Here is a 23,884-nt window from a genome sequence, read left to right as displayed (position 1 = left end):
CTGCTTGTCTATGTGGAAACCAGAGTGGAGTGGCCTAAGCATTATCGGTGTTACTAGGGCAATACCGTTGCGCATTAGTTACCAGGACCCGGGGGTGAAACTTGGAGGGATTAATCCGTTTGTTGAAGTATTTAAATAAATATGTATGGAATTTCGATGACGATTGGTGGATGCGAAGTTGCAAAACTAGTCCCGCAACATACATTTGCAGAAGGGTTCATGAAGTCATGAGGAGATTTTGCACGGGGCCACCGGAATTGTACATAAGTCAGGCTCGAGGCGGGATGCTAAGTTTGAAACGGTTCAAATATCAACAGGTGCGCAGAAAGATGACCAGGCACTTCGGTCACCTTGGGGTGAATGACTTGTTTCCTTCGTCAACCGGAACCAGATTGCCAATCGATCGATTCCCGAGAGGAAAGCCATACATACTCGCCCCGGACCTGCAACTGGTAATCCCCATGGGCCATGCTGATACTCGTCATCAGATTGCTTTTGCTCGGCCTACTCGCCATCCCTGGTGCCCTCACCAAGTTCCACTCAGAGGCTCCGAGCGACCAAAACCATCTGGTCGACTGTAAGTTCTCATCCCCTCACGGCTCGCAGTACGACTTCAACAACGTGAGGCAGAAATTCTTCTCCCTTCAAACCAACTGAGCAGCAGTCCGGTCACTGTCACTCACTGTCTGGTTCACTTTTTTTTGGCTGATAGCTGCTCGACACCAATTCGTGGCCGTTAAATCTCACCACAACTAGTCCCACTCCACCGTCAACCACCACCGAGACGATCTTGATCTCGCTATGCAAGAAATTACCTTCGTCCGATCCCGCTCAATCTTGTCCAGACGGCACGCTGGTCTGCATGCTGATCTATAACGAAATCGGGACGGATAGAAGGCTTGAAAAAATCATTCCAATCGGTACCGACAAATCGCCCGCCACTGTGGTAATCAACAAGACTGAAAACAAAGGTCCATCAGCTCCCCTTTCTCAAAATAAACATCCTTTATTCTTTCGGATGACGATATTAATATATGATTTTGACATGAAGAATCTGTGCAGTTAGTGATGCGTGGAGCTATGCACAACAATGTGCAACAAACCGCGATCTTCAACTTGATCTGCTCAGATCAAGATCGGAAAGCCGTCCCTTCAAAACCTACAACAACGGTCTACGATTCAATCCAAGGAACCTTGAATCTCACGTGGCCGACCCCGGCTGGATGCGCTACTTCATCTAGTCGCAAGGACTCGTCTAGCCCTGACACATCTTCCAACCCGTTCAAAACGTTTATCATGATGTGAGTTTATACACTCTGGTGACCTGTCCAATTGATATTTGCGCCCTGGCGCCACGGCACCAAGTAAAAAATGATCTTGATGAATTTGTTTCCATTATTTCATAGCGTTCTTTTAATCTTCTTTGTTTACCTTATCTCAGGAATTTGGTAAGTCTGCGACCTTTTTGCCTAATTAGATAAACGCATGATCAAGTTCAAGACATTCCACTAAAGCTGATTTCCTATAACCTTCTCACGTCAAAAAAACCGTATCAATAGGTATAACTATAACACGTATGGTCTGACGGGTCTAGATGCCCTACCGCACAAGACTTTCTGGGAAGAGTTGCCGAGGATGTTAGTTGATTTAACCAGATCTGCTAGTCTTTTCGGATCAAGAAGGGCATCGGGAAGAGCTGAGTACACAACTCTCTGACAACTTCAATACCCATTTGGGTATATACATATTCCTCAATCCTATGCAAAATACATAATAGGGGGGTTCACAATTGGATTTTTGGCTCCTGGTGACCCCATAAAATCTTCCTTGCTGGTGCACATTTGGGCCATAAAATTACCACCAGAAATGGTAAAACTTTGCTGGTCATCCAACAGGGACCAGCAAAATTTTACGGCACCCCTTCTGATGACCGGTCAATACCAGTCATCACCTGGAATGCATAACTCCATCTGATGGCTGGTCAACACAGGTCATTGGGTCAGGTACACACTCAACTCTTCCCCAACACCGGTGATCGGACACACGCAAACACCCCTAACCTGGTCATCGAGTGGATACACACTCCACTTGATGACCCGGGTTGGCCATCAACTGCACACACTCCACTCAATGACCCGGGTTGGCCGTCAACTGCACACACTCCACTCGATGACCTAGCCGGTCATCAAGTGGATAACTACATACTCGACTTGATAACCGGACCGGGTCATCGAGTGGGTACACACTCCACTCAATGACCCGATTGGGTCATCCATACCAACTCTATGGCCGGACCAGGTCATTGAGTGGACACATACACTCCACTCAATGACCAACCCGGTCATTGAGTGGATAACTACTCCACCAATGACCAAGTTGGTCATCCAACCCAGTCATCGGGTGGATAACTACTCCACCAATGACCAAGTTGGTCATCAAGTGGGTAACTACTCCACCAATGACTGGGTTGGTCATCGAGTGGGCTACCCGCTCCACTTGATGAACCGAACGGGACATCAAGTGGAGTGAATATCCACCTGATGACCGGATTGGCCATCGAGTGGATAACTACTTGACTCGATGTCCTGGTCCGGCCATTGAGTGGAGTGTGTATCCACTCGATAGCCGGACCGGGTCATCAAGTGGAGTATTTATCCACTTGATGACCGAGCCGGTCATCAAGTGGGGTGTGTATCCACTCGATGGCCGGACCGGGTCATTGAGTGGAGTAATCGGGGTGTGTGCACTCAATGACGGCTTGGTCATTGAGTGGAGTGTGTATCCACTCGATGACCCGGTCCGGCCATCGAGTGGATACACACCGATGACCCAGTCCGGCCATCGAGTGGACACACACCGATGAGCCAATCCGGCCATCGAGTGGATCCACACCGATGAACCGGTCCGGCCATTGAGTGGATACATACCCCACTCAATGACCGGGTAGTGGTGATCCACTTGATGAACCAAAGTCATCGAGTGGAGTATGTATCCACCCAAAGACCAGGTTGGTCATTGAGTGGGGTGCATGTATGGGTGTTTGTTGACCCCATGATTGGCCTTTCATAGGTTGAGGTGTGTGAGATTGATGGCCGGTCTTGACCCGCCCAGGTTCATGGTGTGATGGGCACCAGTACGTTTCCTTTGCTCAGCCAGCCTAAAATCCTCCTGGTGTGAGGCTAAAAATTTAATTGTGCAGTGTGCGCATCTCTACTGGTGAGGTGATAAAAGTTGCTGGTGAAGTCCAATCGTGAACCCCCCTAATGAGACTCCGCCCTGTTGATTTTTCAATAATCTTTTTATTACAACAATATTTTTAGCAGAACTTATTCCAAGCTCTTGTGTTGTCCAAACTTTTACATTTCCCAACAAGTAGATATCCAAATTGAAAACCACCTATTTTCCAATCATAATGCAGATGACCATGAATCAAAATGTCTTATTACAAGAGTCTATTACCTGAAATCAGATCAAGCTCTTCCATAAACCTTGAGACTCTTGCTGTGCTTCTCTATACTCCAGCCATGATCTATGGAAAAAAGTAAAAAAAGCAACCCCAACCATTTGGATACAAAGAAGGCTATGATTTGTGAATGATTTACATTGTCTCATTGACAATACTGTAACTGGCCCTGAGCTCATAAAATGATGGAAGATGCTCAAGACGTAACTAATAAAATAATTTCATGATTGAGCCTAAGCCCAAAGACCACTTGGCACTATTAGGGGTCATCAAAATCAAATCAAATCATAATCACACAAACATAAATTCATCAGCGGCTGTTGGCTGGAATTGTGTAAGCATGTCCCTGCTAGAGTCACTTATGATTCCATGCTTATGAATTTATGATTTCAATCTTGAAGACCACTATTGGGTGATACAAGTTGGAAATTCATAAAACTTTGAAGTGATGGTTATTTATGTACCATTTTAGCAACAGTGGGCCGTTACAGTTACCTGTTAACGTAAAGTATTGTAAAGTATTGAAAAATAAGTTACAATACAGGAAATGTGGTTATTGATTTTGCTAACAAAAGTTAACCATAACCTTGAGGGCTTGAAAAATAACCTAAAATACCCTTGATAACAACTGACACAGGCCATATTTGTTGATACAGCCAAAAATGCATTGTAATCTATTGTAAAGTATTGGAAATTCACTATTTTTTGTTGAAATTAACAGTTTTTCCTTCAAAATAATGGCCAATACATTACACAAATTGGCCCATATATTGTAATGCAACGGATTGGCCCACCACCCAAATTTACCAGAGGTCCAGAACACCAAATGTTGATGTCTGGCCACATTCCCCAGGACCAATCTTTGGTCCTGGGGAAATTTTGGGAGTTGGAAATTGAATTTATGAAAATTGCTTGGGAGTCAGAAACCCAATTTTTCAAAAAATGACAAAAAAAATCTGTTGGCCCCAAAATTTTACAATGTGCAGAAAAATCTTCTAAAAAACACTTGTTGACCAGGAAAGGGATGTGCTACCACCAGGAAAAAAAAGTAGTCAGTTGATGACAACTGACATAACACAGCTCTGGTTTCAGCTCCAAAGCTACTCCATCTGCTAGTTCAGGGCTGGCTGGCACACAGCTCAGTGCCCATTTTGGCACAGCTGAACCCTCTAGCTTGCATTTTTCACAAGCTGCTCCTCAGCTTTGTCCCAGGCACAGCTGCTACTCAGCCTGGACCCAGGCCCAGCTACCCCTCAGTCTTGGCACAGGACAAGCCATGGCTCAGCCTTTGCCTGAGCAAGAACAGGTGTTGATAAGCACACACCCGTCCCCCGGGGGCACGCCCTCGCCCACGCCCTTCGAAAGGGCGTGTGGCGCTGGTTGGGTGTAACACACCCTTGAAGGATGTCTCCCGCGCGCGTGGGAACAATCCTTCAAGGGGGATTATGCCGACCGGTCAGGTGGACCACACGCCCTTTCTCAAGGTCGTGTGAGTCGAAGGGCATGCACGCCCCCACATGGGGTGTTCACGGGCGTTGTGGTACGCAAAATGTGAAAAATCAAAAGTTTTTCTCATGTACATACAGAAGGCCTCAAGATACCATCAACTGGACACCATAAATGGACTCCACGGCTAAATTAACCCCTATTCCCCACTGGAAGCATCACTGGAGCCCCACTACACTGGAAGTTAGACCCTCTGGACAACCTGTAGCACCCAGTCAACCACCTGTCAGGCGCCCCAAGTCACATTCCCCGCACCATTCTATCCCCACTACATATATAGGTTTGGTTTTGTTTGTTATGTACATGACATCATGCAGCACTGCCCCTGCAGGCTGTGCCCCTTCAACTGAATGGTTCCCCGCATTCTAGTTCCTTCTAACTCCACTTTGTTTGGTCTTATTACATCACCTGATCATTCCCTGCACAGCTTATGCACCCCTTGCATAAATTATGACATCATCTGGCACAGCCCCTCATCATGTATGCACCCCTTGCATAAATTGTACACAGCCACTCCCTCTTAACTCCCTCATGTTGTACAGTCCAGGCCAGCTAGAATACCTCACTCAGGGGCTGCCCTGGAGCCAAAATCCCTCACATTTGTCTATATAAGGAGCTCTCTTCCCCCCATTTGTAGTTCCTCAGTTTATTACTCATCAAGTTTTATACTCACCCATCAACCAAAACACTTACGTACCCACTCAACCCTCTCACTTACATATAACAACTCTTACATACTGAATAACAACTTTTTTATACTGTGTCACGAGAAACTTATCTTGAGCTAACCACTCCTATCACTTATTAAAACTTGCCAAGCTTACCTTGGTGGGTCTTGTAGCTGGTAGTATAGAAGGGCAGAGCTTGCACCTCCTTCATCCCCTTCTCCATTCAGCAAAAGGGTTTCACAACCACTTTTGAGTCTTACAAGGGAGTCCCCAACGTGATAGGATAACCTTTTTTGATCAACACCGTATTACCGATTTCAACGACTTGAACTAACGTCAAAGGAAAACGACTTCTAGCGGCGAAAGGATCAAATTCATCGACAAAATCTACAAACTCAACGGCATATTCAGTTATTCTGTTGGACAACTAGTCAAATATTAGACACCATCTTACGAAACGAATTACGTACCTCTGAAAAGAAACGTTACGACCACTCTGAGACGAGGATCTTGAAGAAGCAGCATAACTTATTAAACCAGGAGACGGGCAGAACGACCTTAGGAATCTGGATAAGTTAGGGGTCTGTTGAAGAGAACTTTGGAACTACTAGAAGGAGCAGCCTGATTTATTAAACCAAAAGACGGGCAGAACGACCCTAGGAATTTGGATAAATTGGTAGACTGTTGAACAGTACTTCCCAGATTGTTAAGTAATTTTTGATATCAAAATATAAGAAATAACCCCCAATTTGCCCTGGTAAAGAGACCAGAGACCAGATATTATTGTTTCTTTTTCAGAGCACAGTAAAACCAGTTATCAACAGATCGTGATATTACGAAACTAGGAATCAACAAGACAACATGAGTTTACCGTTCAGCGCACCAGATTTGGAAAATGGATTCGCTCCTCCATCGACCCCTTTTAGGAACAGACCTGCGGCCGGAACTTCAGCCTTGAATTGGAATACGGATACAACGAATCCACCTGCACCACCCAGAAAAGACAAAGGAAAGGGAATCGACCTTCAACTCAGAGACCAATATGAAGATGAATTGTCAGATTCAGACGAAACTCCTCAAAACACTAACTTACCGCAACGTAACAACACCCCACGTCAACCTATATCCGGGTACGGAATTCACAACACGGAAAATATTCAAGAACCTATGTATCAACCTCAATTTCAACAACGACAACAACCGGTCCCACCCCCACCGTTTCAGCAACCACCTATTCAGCACCCACAAGCTTTTTATCCGCAGTACTACCAACCACCAGCGGTCCAACAAGTCAAACCGGTCATTATTAAGGAACCTGGTCTCTTCTATGATGGCAACCAATTCATGAAGCTCTTAAAACGTTTTGAAAGAACGGCCAATGCTTTCCAAGCGACGGATTACAATAAGGCGCTTCAGATTGGACAATTTGTGCGGACGGAGGAACTCAAGAGCGAACTTGAGGAGATGGACGGATACGACGACTGCGACTGGAAAAAATTACGAAAAGAAATGGTCAAAATGTGGGGGGACTTAGATAATACCATTATGTACACCACCGACGACCTAATCAAATTGACTAAACAACAAGCCAAGAGCGGGATTACGAACTACCGAAATTACAAATCTTACCTTGGAAAATTTACCTCAATCCTCAAGTACCTTGTCAAGAATGATCATATTAGCAAGGAGGAGGACGCGGCCCTGTTATTCTTGAGTGCCTTTTCAAACGAAAGTCAGAGAAGCATTAAACAAACCCTAGTCAACAAAGGGCAACTCCCAAAAGCCAAGGATGGAAGCAACAAGGCACCCAAATGGGATGATCTTGTGGCAGCGGCAGAAACCGAAATCCGAATTGATGAAGGCTATGTCAACTTCTCAAGCTTTTCCAAATCCAACCAAGTAATGCAGAAATCTCTAGATGCAAAGAAAGGCGATAGTCAACGACAAGACCGAATGGTTGCTGAAGCTCCCACCGCTAAGGTGGTTGACAACAAAATGGATGAAGTAATGCAAGAACTTGCTGCTCTTAAACAACAATTGAGAAGTGTTCTACCTGTCTCCTACAATCAACCTGGATCTTCCGACAAACCTGAATTTGCCCGCGGAAATACTCAACCGGCAACTCCATTATATGAAAGCAAGATTTGCTACTATTGTCTACGGGATGGGCATACAACCTTTAAATGTCCTGATCTAGCTAAGGATGAACGCCAAGGATTAGTGATTCGCAGGGGCAAGGATTACTTCTTGCCAAACTGACAACAAATACCTTGGGTATCTTCTAGACCTATACAATCGGTAGTGGCAACAGCTTCGGCGGACCCTCAAATGCAAGATGCAATAAGGAATCTGGCGGAATCAAGACAATCAGGAAACACCTCAACAGGGAATGGTCCAGTTGAGCAAACTTCAGCGCAGACCATTGACTGGCAACCACCTCAAATTGGAGCCGAGAACTACCTTAAAACTCACGCAATTACTCGATCTGAAGCCCAGAAAGGTCGTCGTAACGTTAGGATCCAGGAACCCGAAAAAGATGATATGGATGTGGATCAAGAAGACGAGATAGCCGACCTTACTCAAAAGGAAACTCCAAGAAGAGCAACAGAGAAAGTTTGGAGTCGAGCCCAAACTCCACCCGTTACCAAGAAGGATTCGCCAGAAAACACCTTGCTACAGGATTTAGATCATGTTAAAATCCCAACAACATTTGCTCAACTCACAGCTATTTCGCCATCTTATACGGAGCAAATCATTGCTAAGTTACAAGGACGTCTCCAAGGAAAGAATACTACAACTTACATGGCTACAGAAACTACCAAGGTTGCCGCGGCAATGGCCAACCCTCCGCAAGAAGAAGATCCATCGGACCCTTGCTACTATAGCTGCGCCTTAGGATACGTAACAGCCGAAATTGGTGGAGCTAAGGTTGACTTTATGGTTGATTCTGGCTCCATGGTTAATGTCATGCCTCAAACTGTAGCAGATGACTTGGATCTAGAGATAGTATCAGTTAACATACCTATGAAAGGAGTCGGCGGAGCTAGGTGTGATATAACCGGTGTAGCTGAAAACTGTCCAGTAGGAATCGGACGATTTTCCGGTCCAGCCCATCTTTTTGTTTCGCCAAAAGCACAGGACTGTATCCTAGGACGACCTTTTCTTTTTGACTACAACTGCACTTTGGAGTACCATGAAACCGGTGAAACACTCTCTTTCCAAGGAACTAAAGGAAGGAGAATATCTGTACCTCTAGCTAGGATTGGTCACGGACGAGGCTGGGATAACAGGAAGGACCTTAGTGCCAATGTAATAAGGCCATTTACTGGATCGACTCCTAACCGGGCGGATAATGAAGAACATCGAATGTTTACGAAGAAATCTATTCAGCATTTTTTATGATCACCGGTGTTCACCTAGGGAATAACTCACTGAAGCTAGTTGAGCGGGTTATATCTCGAACGCCGGGTTTTCTAGACTGGCTCAAAACATTTTCTCTTGACTTATTCAAAAAACTACCAAAACAAACTAAAAAATGTTTCTTTAAATTGATGCTATTAAAAAAGAACATATTGATTATTTTCCTTCTACTATTAAAAGTCTGTAAAACAAGCACGACTGGACTTACCGATATGAAAACGATAAAACACGATAAAAAATTTCAAACTTCCAAGATCTCCGGACCGATTTCATCTATCAATACTGTACAATTATCTCGACCAACAAAACCAATTGGCTACCAAGAGATGGGACGTCTATTTGTGAAAGGCCTAGGATTAACGGTTCAAACCAAATTATGTCAGAGCTGGAAAGACGGAAACCTATGGTGCATGACCAAGTACAAGCCTGTGGCAAAGAAAATCCGGCCCATCAACCAACCCATTCCTCAAATGCTAAATCCACCTCTTCAACGACCACCACTCTCACGAGATCCGTACAAGACACCACTCACACCAGATCCTCCAGAATTCGAACCCACTGCCAGGATTACAGAAGAACGCCTGAAGGTAGTCAACTTTGGACCAGAAGGATGGCTTTGGGAAGAAGAATTGAAGCTCTTCAAGCACTTAATTGTAATTCGGGAAAAAGCAATAGCATTCACCCCGGAGGAGAGAGGACTCTTGAAGCATTCCTATGGTCTACCGTATATTATACCAGTAGTAGATCACCAACCTTGGCAGAAAAAACCAATTCCAATACCTGCGGCAATTAAGGACAAATACGTGGAGCAAGTACGGGAACATATACGAAACAAACTTTACGAACAATCAACATCCAGCTACTCCAGCCCAGTTTTCTGTGTCCTCAAGCATGATGGAAAACTAAGAATTGTTCATGACTTACAAGAAATGAACAAGGTCACCATCAAGGATGCTGGGCTACCTCCTGCAACAAAAGAATTTGTGGAATCCTTTGCAGGGCGCGCCTGTTACGGACTAGGCAATATCATGGGCGGCTACGACGAAAGAGAATTGGCCCCAGAGTCAAGACCCTTAACCACCTTTGATACACCACTAGGAAGATTCCAACTTACAAGGCTTCCCCAAGGAGCAAAAAATTCTGTGGCGGTTTACCAAGCCCAAATGATGTGGATCCTCCAGGACAAGATACCGGAACACGTAGGCGTATTTATTGACGATGGCGGTATAAAAGGACCTGTTTCAACATACAATTATGAGACACTAGAAGAAAATCCGGGAATTCGGCGGTTTATTTGGGAATACGCTCAAACTCTTGAAAGAGTTTTATTTCAGATTGAAGAAGCAGGACTTACCATCTCAGGAAAGAAGTTTGCGTGTTGTGTACCCGCTTTGGACATTGTTGGACACGTGGTCTGCAGAGAAGGAAGGCGTGTGTCATCCCAGAAGAAAAACAAAATCTTAACCTGGCCTACTCCGAATAATGTCACAGAACTTCGAGGCTTCCTGGGAATAGTAACCTATGTCAGAATTTTTATCAAAAATCTGTCAGAGATTGCTGCACCTCTCAGAAAGCTCACACGAAAGGATATCGAATGGGTCTGGGACAAGGACTGTGATCAAGCTTTCAACCGGCTCAAAGAGATCATTGGAGAAGACATCACCTTGAAAAGCCTTGACTATTCTGAAGATGCCGGACTTATTATCTTAGCTGTGGATTCCAGCTTCATTGCGGCAGGAGGAGTACTTTCTCAACAAGAACTAGAAACAGGACTTATTCAACCAGTCCTTTATGAATCAGTTGTCTTCTCGCCGGTGGAGTCAAAATATTCTCAGCCAAAGCTAGAACTCTGTGGCGTAGCCAGGATCCTCAAGAAACTACAAACACTACTGTGGGGTCAACACTTTGAGTTGCAAGTGGATGCACAATCTTTAATCCAAATGATCAACTCACCATCCCTTCCAAATGCACCTATGACCAGATGGGTAGCATTCATTCAGCTTTTCTCATTTGACATGGTTCACAAACCTGGTAAAACATTCACTATGCCGGATGCCTTGTCAAGACGACCAATAAGTGATGAGGAAGACAAATTCTACAAGGACGCGGAAGATTTCGACGAAGAGGAACCAGTAATCAAAGCCTGCTCTTGGTTCAAAATGATTTCAGCTTCTACGCATCTTTTGGAATGGGAGGCACCTGGATTTTGGAAAGATCTCAAGGACTATTTGCAAACGTTACGTAAACCTGAAAGCTTGGATCCTCAAGAATTTCAGAAACTCAGGCGGAAATCAGTCAACTACTTTATTCAAGATGGACGACTGATGCGTAGACACTCTCCAATGGCGCAACTAGTAATCTCAAACATATCTTATCAAAGTAGACTCTTACAGAAGTTTCACGAGGAGCTTGGTCATCGAGGACGTGAAGAAACATACCAACACCTAGTCTGCCGATTTTGGTGGCCAAGTCTGAAGAAAAAAGTCCGTTTATGGGTACAAAGCTGTGAACCCTGTCAAAAGAGAGACCCACTAGTACCTAGGGAAATTCGAAATCCAACTGGCGAAAACACTTTATTCGGACGAGTAGCGCTGGACGTCTGTCACATCAAGGCTGGAAGATATAAATATCTACTTGTGGCTCGAGATGACTTATCAGGATGGGTGGAAGCAGCACCTTTGGTCAAGCTAACATCCGCAACAATCGCAAAGTTTCTCTTGGAAGAATGGGTTTATCGATACGGGGCAATCAAGACGGTTACTGCAGACAATGGACCTGAATTCAAGAATGAGTTTATCAAAGCTGTAGAAAAGATTGGTGCAAATTTTAAACCACCTACACCTTACTATCCTGAGGCCAACAGAATGATTGAAAGAGGACATTGACCAATTAAAGACACCTTGATCAAGATGTGCGGCGAATCTGGAGGAAAATGGAGAGAATATCTGCCTTTAGTGCTCTTTTCCGACCGAATATCAACAAAGCGAACCACAGGATACTCGCCGTTTGAGCTTGTTTTTGGACAAAAAGCAGTTTTACCAGTTGATCTGGAGATGGACACCTATCTAGGAATTGATTGGACGGAAATCAAAACTACGGAAGAACTCTTAGAAGCTCGAACAAAGCAGTTAGAACGACGGTGTGGTGCTCCATTGGCGTGACAATGCCAAAAGCACATTGCAGAGGTATTGAGACAGCATAGATACAGCTATCATTCATTATAAGAGGAGGAAGTTATATATAATACAAGCAGTGTATGTGTTGATGGGAGGAATGGATTCATTACAGATACAGACAGATGGATGAGGGATAGTGTTAGCACGGACGGAACGGCAGACTAGGATCATGTAGGATGGACGGCGTGATCAGGGATGGAATAGAGGACCATGACTAGGTAGGATGGCAGGGAGGTGGAAGGATGTTATCAATAGAAGAGGTGGAAGGTATTGGGAGCACATGTCTCAACCAGGAATGGAAGGGAGGATGGTGTGGTGTATCAAGTAAGGCAGTGTTATAAGGGTATATTACTTGTGTAAGGGTATATTATCTTTATAAGGGTGGTATATTACTTTATAAGGGTCTAGGATTCAGTATGATGGGATATGGATGTAAGTATTAATTAGGGAGGAGGAAGAAGGAAGGATGGAGCAAGGTGGGAGGAGAGGCTTTGACCCCCAATATTCTGGATGGAAGAAGGCAACAGCTGGACATGCAGGCATATGGTAGGTTACGGAAGGTTGTTTGGGTCACCTAGCAACACATGATATCATGCAGTGCAGCATATGCAGGCAGATAAGGTGTTCAAGGAGCCTGCCTGCAGAATCAATTACATCATTCTTTGGCAGGCAGTGCAACACATGCATATATTGCTGTGCAACTGATATCCCCTCCTGCAGAATCCATTACCTAATTGTTTGGCAGGCAGTGCAACACATGCATATCTTGCTGTGCAACTGATATCCCCTGCAGAAAATAGCCCTCACAAGGAGTTCCCCTGGAGCTAAATTCCCTCACCCTTCAATATATAAGGAGGCCTCTTTCCCCCCCTCATCAGATCTTTTCCCCATCAGCCTACAGAGGTTTGGTCACAGTGGTTAGTTTAGTTACAGTGGTAGTTTAGTGGTATTTTAGTGGTAGTGGTAGTGGTAGTGGTAGTGTTAAGTTTGAGTCAGTAGTAGTAGTAGTAGTAGTCAGGAGCTCTAGTAGTAATTAAAGTGCCTTATCAAGAGATTGTTAAGGAAGAGATTATTACCAACTTCATCAACAACAATTATAACAAGTAGTAGTAGTGTAGTAGCAACCAGGAGCTCTAGTATTGATTAAAGTGCCTTATCAAGAGATTGCTTAAGGAAGAGATCATTACCAACCTTCTCATCAACAACCCAACATCAACAACAATTGTATTTTACATAATTGATCCCACTGGATTACATTATCCCTCCAGCATCAGAAGTTGTAACAGATCTGCAAGAATAGTGATTTGAGGAATCTAGGTCTGATAGAGATTACTATACAAAAGTAAGATCTATCTTGGAATCAGCCACATCTTTATAAATATTGATTACAAGACTCTTAGTTATTTGCATAGTACCATTAGAGGGGCAGGTCTTTCAAACCACCCGTAAGTTGTAATAGCCTTTCAACCTATTAGCAATTTATTTCCCCCTCAGAGGATATTTTCACCAAATAAACATTTAAGTGTCCCACAAGAGTCCCTACAACGGGAAGAAATTCTAGTGATAGCTCACGAAAAACTGATGAAAGTAAGGGAATCTTCTATCCGGTACTGGGATAGAAAGATGGCAGCACGACTTCAAAAACCTCTGAAACCTGGAGAATTGGTTCTAATCTATAATAAGAGTTTGGAAGACCAATGGGGAAAACTTTTTGCAAATCGATGGAATGGGCCATTTAGAATTACCAAACAATTACCAAAAGGATCTTATATCTTGGAGGAATTGGATGGTGTAGAACTTAAAAGGGCTTACGCAGCTTCCCATATCAAACGGTTTTATCCTCATGGACGGGAACTTGAAGAAATTCGACAAGACAAGGATCCAGATCAACCAGATTCATCAGAGGAAGAGGACAGCTTGGAAGATAACCCACCTGAAGACTCTGACAATGAGCTGGCCAACAATTCCAACTTTGATCTATCTCCTGGGCAGGAGACTAAACCGTTCATACAACACAAACATTAATTATTCTTTTTCATAAAAAAGTTGGGGGAGGATCCACTTTCCTTAAAAATATTCACTCATTTAAAATAGAATGAAATAAATAAAAAAACAAACCTCTCCCCAGCTTTCTCTGGTCACTTTTGCTTACCCAGGTCAATCTTTCAAGACTCACACTCATCTATTTCTGCATCTCTGTTCTTCATAAAAATTCTCTCTCAAAAAAAAAAAGAAAAAAAAAAAAAAAGGCTCACCTTTTTTTCTCTTACAAACACTTACCTTTCTCTCAAGAGGTTGAGGACAACCTTTTAAGTTGGGGGAGGGGTGTTGAGGGATTCATTTCAGACTAACATAACATAAAAGATAAAATAAATAAAATAAAAATAGATACTTTACAAAAAAAATAAAAAAATAAAAAGAAACAAAACATTTTTTTATCCTTATATGATTTTTTTTAGCTTTACTATTATCTATCGATTTTTTTTCTTTTATGGTGATTTTACCCCGGGGAAGAACTCGACATAGGCACTGGAAACTCAAACAACTTAGTACAATCACAAGAAAACAAATAGTATAATAATAATACTAACATCTTTTAGTAGTGATTTTGGCAAAGACTGTAGTCGCCTTCAAGGTATCGACGGCCCCAGTGCTGAAAAAGGGCGACGCGTTCAAGATGGTCAAATTCGCTAATGGACGGGCTTCAATTTGAGTAGGTGATAAAGCCCTTGACGAAGCTAGTATACATATGAAACAAGGCAGCGGGTTCGACAGCGGTGTGCGGCGGGGCTTGACCTACATCGCGGGTTAAGAGAGCCCCAATCTGATGTGGTTGTAAGAAAGGTAACTCAGTGATACTGTAGTCCCCACAATGGATAGGGGACGGAATTCGCGGGAAATCCGGGTTGCTATGGTGATCTTCACTAGCAGGATTGTTATTTTTGGTATTGGACCTTGTATCAATTGGAACGACTTCAGGACTAGCGCGAATGTTGTTCAATACCAAAGGATCAACCTCGATGGGTTGAAGATCGACGAGAGGAGCATGGACGACGGGGTTCCGCATCCAAGATGCGGGGTCAGCCCAGCTATCATCAAAAATGACTCGGTTCAAGGATAAGCCCTGGCAAGCGAACTTGTCAGTCTTGAAGCAGGGGTATCAGGGAAAACAAAGCAGTAGCTTACCGGAGATTGGAGAACATCTGTGGATGCCGGCTGATAAACCAGTGAGTTACCCGAGGGACGCCATCCAGGACTGCGAGGACAATATTCGGGCGAGGCCAGGCCTGGCCCGGCCACTTCAGAAGAATCCACAGGGAACGGCGTGGGAGCCCGGAAGCGTGGGGGCGAACCAACCAACTCTGCTGGTATCGCGGGAGCACCTGCTATAGAGGAGCCACCATTCTGGGGGGCCTGATTTATGTTGGGTGAATCCAAAAGCTGTAAACATTAGTCAGCCCATACAGGATCATCAACAACAAACACAAGTCAGCTGCTTACGGTCTCCAGGGTGTTAATCGCGGAATCACCCACGACAAACGGACGACGAGCCGCCGGGGACTCGGAACGACGCATTGAGGGATCTATTGGGCGAGAATGGAAATCCATACGCTCCCTGGCCCATTCCATTCGATCGGGCGAGGAGGGTGAATGAGGCTCGAGCGCATCCTCAGACCCAGGCTAAACAAACTATCAGCATACACCCACCAGCAATGGGTACTCCTGAAGGCAGTCACTTACCAGTGATGACTGCACTAACGGATGATGATTGAACAGGTTTCTTGCGATTATGGTAGAACTTCGGGGTGGGGAAGCGCCCTAGATGAAGAACAAATAAAAACTCTTCAATTTAGCTCGATCAAGGAGCTCTTCAAACGTCAAACTCACTCGATTTGTCGCGGAAGTCGCCCGAGGGCGTAAGCTATAAGGATACGAAGCTCGTCTAGAAGGGGAAATCATCTTTGCTATCGAAAGTACTGAAGAGGACAATGGAATGAAGGTGATGAGATGCTCTAAAAACAAAAGCGAATGAGCCTCTTTTTATATTCTCCAGGAGGGCAGGCACTCTGGTCTATACCCCGCGATATCAAGGAACTCACCAGCCTGGCTTGAAAAATGGGAGGCCTTGCCCATCAACCAGCTCCTTTGACTACGACTCGCCGAGGTATCGCCAAGGTCAATGGACCAAACGCATCGCCAATGATATCGGGCATGATCCAAACAACCCGGCCTGGCCATGTCAGCCAGAAGGATCTATTCAGATGACTCAGTTGGGTGCTCATATCCAGCTGAGTCATGACAAACGAGGAACGAATATGACGTACCTTGGTGGTGCTATCGGCACCGGCTATTCAGATTGACAGCGGCAGAAGAAACCGGAGGCCGTTTCCATGTACAAACAACTTGGCTTCAGATGCAGGACCGAGCACGACGGCCGAGTCTGACAGGCGGAGGCGGCGGTATGCGGTTGGCGAAGTCAGCAGTTGAGTCGAAATATTGATGGCGGCGGGTGGTTGAATAGAGGTGACTGAGTTACCTTGCCGCCGAGGTAACTCCACCTCCGGTCGGACTGGAACCAAACACGGAGCTGCGGCGTGATCCGAGAGCCCTGAGCTCTGAACTCGGACGAGGAGGATGGGTAACGGGCCCCCGATTGCTACTTGACACCAAGGCCGCGCGGATCAAAGCACGCGCACTACACAAAGCCCAGCGCGACTGCTGCGGCCGCTGCGACCCCACGACAACACAGCAAACACTACTGCGCGGCTGCAAGCAGCATTTTTGGACCCCTTGATGACAGCAAATTTCTCTTCAAGTAAAAATCCCAAAAAGTGACAAAAGTCAATTTTGGCCATTTTTACTCCACAAAGCTTCTCAGCCCACGGTATCAGGAAGACGTCTGGCCGCCAACTTTTCAAGGATTCTGGAAAAAACACAGATATACATATCAACCTTCAAGCTTAAATCTTCAAGATACGGCCCTCTTCACAGCGGAATTGTCTGGGGACAGACAATAAGTTGGGGGAGGATGTGGTACGCAAAATGTGAAAAATCAAAAGTTTTTCTCATGTACATACAGAAGGCCTCAAGATACCATCAACTGGACACCATAAATGGACTCCACGGCTAAATTAACCCCTATTCCCCACTGGAAGCATCACTGGAGCCCCACTACACTGGAAGTTAGACCCTCTGGACAGCCTGTAGCACCCAGTCAACCACCTGTCAGGCGCCCCAAGTCACATTCCCCGCACCATTCTATCCCCACTACATATATAGGTTTGGTTTTGTTTGTTATGTACATGACATCATGCAGCACTGCCCCTGCAGGCTGTGCCCCTTCAACTGAATGGTTCCCCGCATTCTAGTTCCTTCTAACTCCACTTTGTTTGGTCTTATTACATCACCTGATCATTCCCTGCACAGCTTATGCACCCCTTGCATAAATTATGACATCATCTGGCACAGCCCCTCATCATGTATGCACCCCTTGCATAAATTGTACACAGCCACTCCCTCTTAACTCCCTCATGTTGTACAGTCCAGGCCAGCTAGAATACCTCACTCAGGGGCTGCCCTGGAGCCAAAATCCCTCACATTTGTCTATATAAGGAGCTCTCTTCCCCCCCATTTGTAGTTCCTCAGTTTATTACTCATCAAGTTTTATACTCACCCATCAACCAAAACACTTACGTACCCACTCAACCCTCTCACTTACATATAACAACTCTTACATACTGAATAACAACTTTTTTATACTGTGTCATGAGAAACTTATCTTGAGCTAACCACTCCTATCACTTATTAAAACTTGCCAAGCTTACCTTGGTGGGTCTTGTAGCTGGTAGTATAGAAGGGCAGAGCTTGCACCTCCTTCATCCCCTTCTCCATTCAGCAAAAGGGTTTCACAACCACTTTTGAGTCTTACAGCGTGCACCGGCCCATGGCTTGTCGGGAGCCCCTCGGCGGGCAGGTGCAAGTATACCTGCTCGCTGAGAGCCCCTCGGCGGGCAGGTACAGATCCCACCTCGCCGGAGCCTCTCGGAGAGCAGGTGTATACATGCACCTGCTCGCCGAGAGCCTTGCCTGCTCGCCGAGAAGGACAACTCTTGGCGAGCAGGTGCATGTATACCTGCTCACCAAGAGCCCCTCGGCGGGCAGGTGCATGTATACCTGCTCGCCAAGAGAAATCCTTGGCAAGCAGGCATACAGATCCCACCTCGCCGAGAGCCTCTCGGCGAGCAGGTATACATACACCTGCCCGCCGAGCCTGCTCACCGAGAGCCCCTCGGCGGGCAGGTGCATTTACACCTCCTCGGCGAGCAGGCATACATATCCCAACTCGCCGAGCAGGCATACGTATCCCACCTCGCCAAGAGAAATCCTTGGCGAGCAGGTATACATCTCTCGGTGAGCAGGCATACATATCCCCGCTCGCCGAGAGTCTTGTAATAAAACTATGGATTTAGATTGCCAAAAATAGAACCAGAACTAATAACAAGTGTTAGAACAATTGGAACAACAATAAGAAATAAAAAATAGTCATACCAGTTGAGAAGATTTTATATGTAATAAAATAGAGAGCCAGACAAGGATTTATAGAAAGAGGACTGTAGGATCGCTAAACATGGAAAGAATTAGTACATTATGAATCGGTCCGAAAGATTGTGTTCTTTTTCTCACCAAATGATCAGGATTCTGGGAGATGAGAATCAGAAGGAAGTTGATTGAAAGTATGCCGATGATGTCGACAAGAGTTGATTGAGCTGTCGAGGAATCGGAAGCAAAGAATGTCAAAGATTATGAGGAGTTGAGATCGACCGAATTTTGAAGAGGGAAGAGAATAAAAGAAATACGAACGGGTGAGAAAGTGAGGACGGAAAGGGAAAGGAGTAGAGAGGAGTTGAGCGTTTTTAGAAGAATAACTAGAGTTGTTATTAGCTTAAGATTAATAGACTTGAGGATGACATTCAAGTCTATTAGGATCGACAGGGTACTCGGAGATGTGAGTAAGAGTGTGAAGAATGTGTTTTGTCGATGGTGAGAAGGAAGGGAGGGAGGAGCGAGTCGAAGAAGGAAGGGAATCCCAAACAATCGAGCTGACAATCATCGCATGACTGAATGATGTCATCAATGATGTCATACTCTAGAATCGGAACAGCGGAGAGCAGAGAATGAGGCGGAGCGTGGAGCGCCACTAGCGGAGAGCGGAGAATGAGGCAGAGCGTGGAGCGCCACTAGAGCGCACCCCAGATTGGTAAAAAGGTGCAGAGCAAGGGCGAAGCAAGCAGCGCTACTAGAGCGCACCAGAATTCCAACACCCCCCGTGATTCAATGGGAAAAGAACACAAAAACATAATCCTCTGAGCAAATCCAGTGATTCTAAGTTTGACGCTTTTGTTAGAGTGTCTGCCACCATATTGTCCGAAGGTATCAGTTTGACAACGATTTCGTTTGAGTTTTTCAGATCTCTTAGCCATTTAGCTTTGATATCGAGATGTTTAGTTTTCAAATTTGATCCAAAATGATGAATTTTGTCGACGAGACCTTTATTGTTGACGTGAAATCTTGTAGGTTCGAGTTTGTCTTGCAATAGTTCTTCAATGAGGAAGGCAATCCAACGATTTTCTTGCGCACCGTCAGACAGAGCATTCAGTTCAGCATTGGTCGAGGAGAGGGTAATATTTTTGTGTTTTTTACTTCCCCAGGCAATTGGGCAAGATTTCCAAAATGCAATCGTCCCTGATCGAGAAAGTCTGGTTTCGAGATCGTCGGCCCACGTCGCATCCGTGTAGAACTGAATCTGATTTGTGACATCAGCCGAATCCGGTCAAAGAGCCAGCAAGAGATGAGCGGTTCCTTTTAGATATTTCCAGACATGAAGTACCTCCTTCCAGTGAGTGAGGCCTGGAGCGTTGTTGTATCTTGAAAGAATGGATACGGCCGCGGCAAGATCTGGACGAGTCCGACAAGCTAAATAGTTTAACATTCCGGTGAAGGAACAATAGTTGATTTTTAACTTGTCAAACTCCTCACGGTCTCCGACCGCCGCATCCATTAGCTGAACACCAACGGACAAGGGAGTTTTTACTGGTCGACATTCCTGCAAACCGATTAGATTTAAACCTTTGTTAATTAGCTTTAGCTGCGACAATGTAATAGAGTTTTTGGTTTGATTCAAATCCATACCCAGAAGTGTATCCGGATCGTGTGCTGTAGAATTTGGAAATCGTTTCAAAAAAGCTGATTCGAATTGATCGACTTTCCCCACGACAATGAGATCATCGACGTGGAAAAAGATGAAGGAGACTTTGTTGTTGTGAATAAAGAGACAAGGATCTGAAGTCGATTGATGAAACCCCGTCTCGATAAACCAACGAGTGAGTGTGTCATACCAATTCGCAGGAGCCTGTTGTAATCCATAAAGCAATTTTTTCAGCTTCAGAAAAGGAGATTTCCTTTTTGAACTTTCCGGCGTAACGATCCAGACATCTTCTTTTAGAGGAGCGTACAAAAAGGTGCTCTTTACATCAAATTGTCGTACAGGAAGATGTTTATCAACTGCAAATGTCAATAAAACTAGGAGTGAGGTGAATTTTCCAGTAGGGGCAAAGGTATTGCCGCAGTCCACTCCTGGAATTTGCATTGATCCCTGAATACACAATCGTGCCTTCTTCCGCTCGGCTGCCGACAACGTTTCCGGTTTAGTTCAAAAAATCCAAAGCGTTTGTAAAAAGGATTCCGGTTCTTTCCATTCATCTTCCCATACTTGATGATGTTCAATGTTACCAAGTTCTTCATCTGCAGCTCCACTCCACCCCTTTTTATCAGCTGATGCCATTGCTTTCTTGTAGCTTTTCGGATCAGTAGAAAGAAGCGTAAAATGAGTATATTTTGCTGGTTTAACGTTTGCGCTTCGGTCACGCAAGGTGCGTGCAGATGGGACAGGAATTGACTCTTGAGTGAGTACCGGCGAAGGGTCCAATGATTGAAGCTGAGCGTCAACGAATTCTTCGTCTTGTGAATCATCAGAAACTTCACTAGGGGGTTGTTGAATTTCAATTTTGGTCTCATTTTGTTGAAGGAGCGGTTGTTCAAGCGGTTTGTTGGCCAATTCGTCTTCTAAACCGAAATCGTTACTCTTCTGGTTTGGAGACGGAGCGGATTGATAGTCCAGAAAATGAACATTTTTAGTTTGAACCATCTTTCCATCGTCTCCTAAAATACGCCATGATTGAAGTTCATCATTGTATCCAACTAATGTACCAAGTTTTCCCTTCGGCATCAATTTTGAATAAGATTTAGGTGGTAAAATAAGAACCGAAACTCTGTTTCCTATAGGATGAAAGTAATCTAAAGGTAAGGATCGATTTTTGAAAAGAAGGAATGGAGACTTGTTTGATTTGTGAGAAGGGATTTGGTTTAAGGCCAGTGTTGACGCGTTAACTACTTCATTCCAAAGTCTTCTAGATAAGTTCGAGTCTTGAAGAGTAGCGCGGAGAGATTCAATGATAGTCCTGTTGAAACGTTCAGCCAAACCATTTTGTTGAGGCATATACGAATCTGACGTTCTCATCTTGATCAGATTTTTTTCACAATAGTTGAATAGATCAACGTTGACAAACTCCGTTCCACGATCAGAATGGATGACCAACGGATAGGAACCAAATTGTTTCGCTTCATAATCAACAAACTTTTTAATGGTGTTTGGAACGTCGGATTTAGATACAATCGGTAATGCCGAGCAAAATCGAGTACAGCTATCAACTACTGTAAGAATGAACGGATGTCCCTCCCTTGATGTAGGATAAAGAGGTCCGACTAGATCCATGTGAAGTTCTTCAAAGGGTTTGGATGCCCGAGCATGCTTGGATTGAAATGATGCTCGTGTCACCTTAGCAACTGAGCAAGACTCGCAATCTCGAACTACTTTCAACGGAATTCCCAGTTTATTTCTCAATTGATGATAGCTGATGTGTCCCAAAGATTTGTGAAGCAGCTCGGCAGATGACAGATGACACTCGTGTTCATTATTTGCAAAGGTAAGACAAGGCAAATTGCCAATGTAATTACCGCTCATAATAGTATGATTCTCAAGACAAACTTTGAAGGAATTCGGGTGAAATTGAGCTTGATACCCGAGAAGTACTAGACAACAAACCAATAGTAGATTTACAACTAGATTTGGAATGAATAACACTTTATGTTATATAAGTGTACCAAATTCGTTTTGTAATTTGATTGAACCGATTCCGTTGATTTTTAGGGTGTCTGATCCTGAACTAGTATGAACTATGCCTTCTTCTGCAACATCAAGAGCAAAGAATAAGTTCCTATTCGCCACCATATGAGCAGAGGCTCCGGAGTCTAGTAAGAAGGTAGTAGACGGTGGAGAAACAAAGGAATGGAAACTGCTGACACTAGATTTGACCGGAGGATTTTGAGCCACCTTTGGTCTTTGACCTGGATGAAGCATCCAGCACTTTGCGATCGTATGATCCGAGAGAGTGTTATGACAATCCTTCTTGCATCTTTTCAAAGGATCGGTGAACAACGAAATGACGGAAGGTCCGACGGAGGCTGTTGAAGAATGAGACACCGGCTTGGGATTGAGAGCACAGATTTGGAGGTGCTCATAAACTAGCGCAGGTGTGATAGGCGTATTATTGTGAGTAATGCAATGAGAAATGTGATTGAGTGAAACTGGAAGTTTTTTGATAATGTCGTAGGCAATGATGTCTTGAGGCAATTCGACTCCAACTTCATACATTCGATTGATACAGACTTTGATGCGCGTTATTGAACCCAAAATGTCGTTAGAATCGAAGGGAAGCTGGTCAAACTCCTGTTTGACTCGGTTTTGATTGGCTTGTTGAGTAGAAGCAAAGTGATTAACGATTGCCTTCCAAATTTCCTTAGCCTTTCTCTTGTTGAGAGGAGTGACCACATTCATGCGCGTGGTAGTATCTAGCTTTGCCATAAGGACAGCGACTAGTCTTGTGTTCTCAAGATCGGTAAGAACACCATTGGGATCCTTGATGCGAAGAGCTAGTCCTAAAAGCTTGAGTAAGTTATTGACGCAGAACCTCCAATCGGTATAATTATCCTCGGATAACAAGGGAATAGCTTTGATGGTGGTTTTGAGATAAACAGCGTGATCACGATCGAATCCGATTTCTTTTACGACTGTTTGAGCAGGGTCCTTGCTGGAAGAATCGATTTTCTTGTTTTGAGGGCTGTTCTGGTTAGTAGTGGTCATGATTGGTGATTTGGCGTCCATTGTTTTTAACGTGCGATCGTTTGTAGCGCAGTTTGACTGTTAATCGTAATAAAACTATGGATTTAGATTGCCAAAAATAGAACCAGAACTAATAACAAGTGTTAGAACAATTGGAACAACAATAAGAAATAAGAATAGTCATACCAGTTGAGAAGATTTTATATGTAATAAAATAGAGAGCCAGACAAGGATTTATAGAAAGAGGACTGTAGGATCGCTAAACATGGAAAGAATTAGTACATTATGAATCGGTCCAAAAGATTGTGTTCTTTTTCTCACCGAATGATCAGGATTCTGGGAGATGAGAATCAGAAGGAAGTTGATTGAAAGTATGCGGATGATGTCGACAAGAGTTGATTGACCTGTCGAG

At 44.4% G+C, this 23,884-nt stretch overlaps 1 protein-coding gene across 1 annotated transcript; it reads left to right on the top strand.

Annotated features, from left to right (window-relative positions):
• Positions 1-468: 468 nt before the first annotated feature.
• On the top strand, positions 469-1,716 carry PtA15_13A99 (uncharacterized protein; the record flags this gene model as incomplete). The annotated part of the gene is made up of 5 exons (XM_053162780.1): positions 469-621; positions 713-971; positions 1,052-1,301; positions 1,407-1,448; positions 1,560-1,716. 5 exons carry the CDS (start codon positions 469-471, stop codon positions 1,714-1,716), a joined length of 861 nt encoding a protein of 286 aa, XP_053026255.1.
• Positions 1,717-23,884: the final 22,168 nt, after the last annotated feature.

The sequence above is a fragment of the Puccinia triticina genome, chromosome 13A (assembly GCF_026914185.1).
Source record: "Puccinia triticina chromosome 13A, complete sequence".
Lineage (NCBI taxonomy): Eukaryota > Fungi > Basidiomycota > Pucciniomycetes > Pucciniales > Pucciniaceae > Puccinia > Puccinia triticina.
This window is presented reverse-complemented; position numbering and strand designations above follow the sequence as displayed.